Source organism: Ischnura elegans, chromosome 5 (assembly GCF_921293095.1).
Source record: "Ischnura elegans chromosome 5, ioIscEleg1.1, whole genome shotgun sequence".
Classification (NCBI taxonomy): Eukaryota; Metazoa; Arthropoda; class Insecta; order Odonata; family Coenagrionidae; genus Ischnura; species Ischnura elegans.
The window spans coordinates 48,222,454-48,225,841 of record NC_060250.1 but is presented as its reverse complement, the minus strand read 5'-3'; the positions used below and the strand labels follow the sequence as shown (position 1 = coordinate 48,225,841).

The window sequence follows — 3,388 nt, the reverse complement described above, 5'->3', positions numbered from 1 at the left end:
TTGTTTGTGATTGTCTTACATTAATTGTTGAAAAACCTCCGATATAAAGACCAAATACTGCTGTTTTCGGGGTGATGGAAATAAATAAATAAATAGAAACACGGATTACACCCATTCAGAATACCATAATTCACCAGGGGTGCAATACGCAATATTATTACACCATCTGGTGTATTATCGGCGAATAGCGCGGTGTAAATCCATCCAGAATAGAAGCCATATTACTTTTCCATAGAAATTTCACATACCAAATGGTTAAAAAAATAACTGCAGAAAAGTTTAAGTTTTATTCTTTCAGGACCATAGACTTCCACAAAGTGACCGCAGAAGTTATCTTTCACGTAAGTGAAAAAGTAACCTTCCTTGTGAACTATACCTGCAGTACGAATGAAAGCTCTTAGTTTGTGTGAATTTCGTTTATTATTGATCAATCAGTTATGATTTTAATATACACTGGAGTAATTTTGCTGCTCTAATCGAGATTTGGGTGCTGGGTATCACCAGGGAAGATGACGGTGATAACGTTGTCTGCAGCGCGATGGCGGCGCCACGACTCGTGGTAGTCGGGAAGGCGAAGCAGGAAAGACGCCAAAATGGCGAAGTCTAGCGCGGCTGCGAGGAGGGCAGGGCAGCAAACGGCGACCGCCACGGCTGGCCCTTCGTTCGACGCGGAAATGGCCGAAGTGAGAAGGGCGGCGGCCCCCAGTGCTGCTAGTGGCGCCATGGCGACCATAAGGGCGGCTTCCGAGCCCAGAGAAGACGACGGTGTCCCGTCACCGGGAGGCAGCATGAGCCAGCGCAGGAAAGATCCGAAGACGCCCTGCCTATGAAGAGATGGGTGTATCAGCCAACGGATCACTCAATCATATCAAAGAGTGATGGAAGATCTTAAAAGAGTGACCATAGAACTGTATGAAACAAGTGATATTGTACGCAGTCACGCGCAGGTGCAAATGTATAAATGCCAAGGATGAAGTTCGCCATGAAAAAATATTTGGCTCAGCCGGGATTCAAACACAGAAACCGAGGTGTGATAAGAGTGATAATTATAATTATCCGCCTCTGCGTAAGCGACCAAGTGTGAAATGGCAAAATCCGAAACTAAGTTATGGCTGATTAATGGGCTGATTCCCAGCATACTGTTTGCTACCATATGGATTATTTCAATAGGGTAGTTTCCTTCATCAAAGAAAACGAAAGACATTGATTGCGATTCGTTTCCCACCAATAGTGTACTCATAATATACAAATTATTTGGTTTTAGAAATCCCAATTTAGACGAATGTTAATGTTCAATTTTAACCTCATTTGAAAAAGGACAGATTGGCGCCCATGCGATGCCACTCCACGTGACGTCACAGGGACCTAGTTTCTATACGAGTAGATAGGAGTTTTAGATCGCCTGAGATTACCAATGCATGCATGAGACACAGAGCTCAGGGAAACATCTCTTAATAATCACCTATTAAAACTGCCTATGGTCGGAAAGTTTCCTTCGTTTGACAGGGTAATAATAATCCTTATTTAAGCCAAGCGCTACCTGCTAGCTGGGTACTTTGCTACCTGGTAGCAGCCTGCATCGTAGCGGCTCTCAAAGACACGCCCCAAGGTCACCTCACACGGCGGTAGCGGGAACCAGAATGACGTCACACGGGCTTTTCCCAGCATTCATATTTAGCCGTCGCGTTTTCGCGCGCTTGAAAATTTTCACTTTTCATTTAATCGCGAAAAATAGATATTGTCATTTAAAAATCGGAAAGCGTGAAATGCGTATTCCAGGAGTAATAATCTTTCGATTTAGGCAATAAAAAAATAATAGGAAACCACCCTATTGGAAGATCTTTCCATTACATTCAATCCTCTCAAAGAAGAATAAGGATCAGGATGTCAATAAAGGCCATCCACAAGTGTTTCATCTGATGAATTTTTCCTTTTCCCATAAAAATATCGAAATGGGGGGTTCAATTGTTTTCCTTATTTTTTGGTTGTTGTGCAGCCACACTTTTATTTACAATTAATCGAAGGAATGAGAGCATCAAATGAGAAAGTGGGTCGAAACGGAATGCTTTTAGCCATACATATCAAGCCCTTCTGAACGGAATACAACGATAACCTAGACTGAGAAAAATAGCCAAGCGCTTTCACTGAGCGCACGGATTCAGCCGGATCTGCTTCATCAAATGCATGCTCCCATCACGTGTGTCACCAAAGGAGCGTAAAAACCATCGAACACGCCCATAATCACTGATACCAGAGACGGATAAAATTATAGTCTACAACTTACTGCGCATGTGGTTGAAAGTGAAATAATTGATAATAATAGAAAGTAATAAAACATATTTATCTTTATTACTATGATTCTGGGCAATGTGAATGACGGAAATAATGGCAGGCCGATCCGTTTAAAAAAATAATAGCGTCGGAATAATCAGGAAATATGTACCTTTAAATGGGGAGCCTAAGGGATAGCTAAGTTTAGAAGGATAAATTCGTCGTATTTGATGCTGGGACTAATAGTTTGCCCTACAGCCGCATGATACTGAAGTGTCGTTTGCTGATGTACACATACCTAGGCGTGCGGATCACGCGGTATCTTTGTCCACACAGTTCGCAGCGGCTAGCATCGGCGCGTGATAGCCAAGTCTCGAGGCACGATCGGTGGATGGCACGCACGGAGCCACGACACGCGCACGGTGATCCGCAAAGCGTCTCGCGGGACGCGCCATCCCGGCAGATGCGGCAACTCTCGTCTTCCGCGCAATCGGATTGCTGCTGGCGCTGCGTCTCGATGAAGGCGGCAAACAGGCGCGTGGCGAGGGGTCCTAGGCGTTCGGACCCATGGAGCATAACGCCGTCTGGAATGGCGTCCGGGCGGGCGGCTGGCGGGAGGTTTCTAGGGAAACAGGGGGAGACATTGTTGCGCGCGGTGATTGACGATTGGGCTCGCGGAGACCCCTTATAAAAGGGAAACGCAACCCATCTAACATAAGCGTTACGTAAGTAGCATACTCTTTAAGGATATCACACACCGCGTATAATTACGTCTTAACCTGAATGACGCGATATTGGTAAGTACGAGAATACTCCTTGGAGTTCTGCAAGAATGCCCTGAATTATTAGTCCTAGAACCTAATCTCACATGTTTTTCCTAGTCTAAGGTGCCGCTCTAATAATTAATTTCTCATTCACTCCCATTATGAGTGACTCTTGGATTTGGACAACTTCTTGCTTCAAGTCCTGTTTGCTAACAGTTGCATCAATTGAAATCTCTTCTAGGCTCTAACTTGGGTGGTTCGGATTGAATATCTTAGTTTTTGCCTTAAATATTGGTTTTTGCTCTGATTTAGATATTTTTTAACATCAGAAGAGTAAATATCAAAGCAAGACT

General features: G+C 44.1%; 1 protein-coding gene across 1 annotated transcript; it reads right to left on the bottom strand.

The window, feature by feature from the left end:
- Positions 1–401: 401 nt before the first annotated feature.
- LOC124159818 (E3 ubiquitin-protein ligase MARCHF3-like) lies at positions 402–2,908 on the bottom strand. Its single transcript, XM_046535728.1, has 2 exons — positions 2,570–2,908; positions 402–824 (listed from the first exon to the last, which is right to left on the bottom strand). The coding sequence occupies exons 1-2, from the start codon at positions 2,845–2,847 to the stop codon at positions 473–475; spliced, it is 630 nt and encodes a 209-aa protein (XP_046391684.1). The 5' UTR covers positions 2,848–2,908; the 3' UTR covers positions 402–472.
- Positions 2,909–3,388: the final 480 nt, after the last annotated feature.

What these genes read in the sequence shown, in the direction of transcription:
- LOC124159818 (XM_046535728.1), bottom strand. Translation starts at nt 2,847, where the DNA reads ATGCTCCATGGGTCCGAACGCCTAGGACCCCTCGCCACGCGCCTGTTT. An exon ending in CGCGTGATCCGCACGCCTAG is followed by an intron (nt 825 to 2,569) that starts GTATGTGTACAT and finishes ATCTCTTCATAG; the next exon opens with GCAGGGCGTCTTCGGATCTT.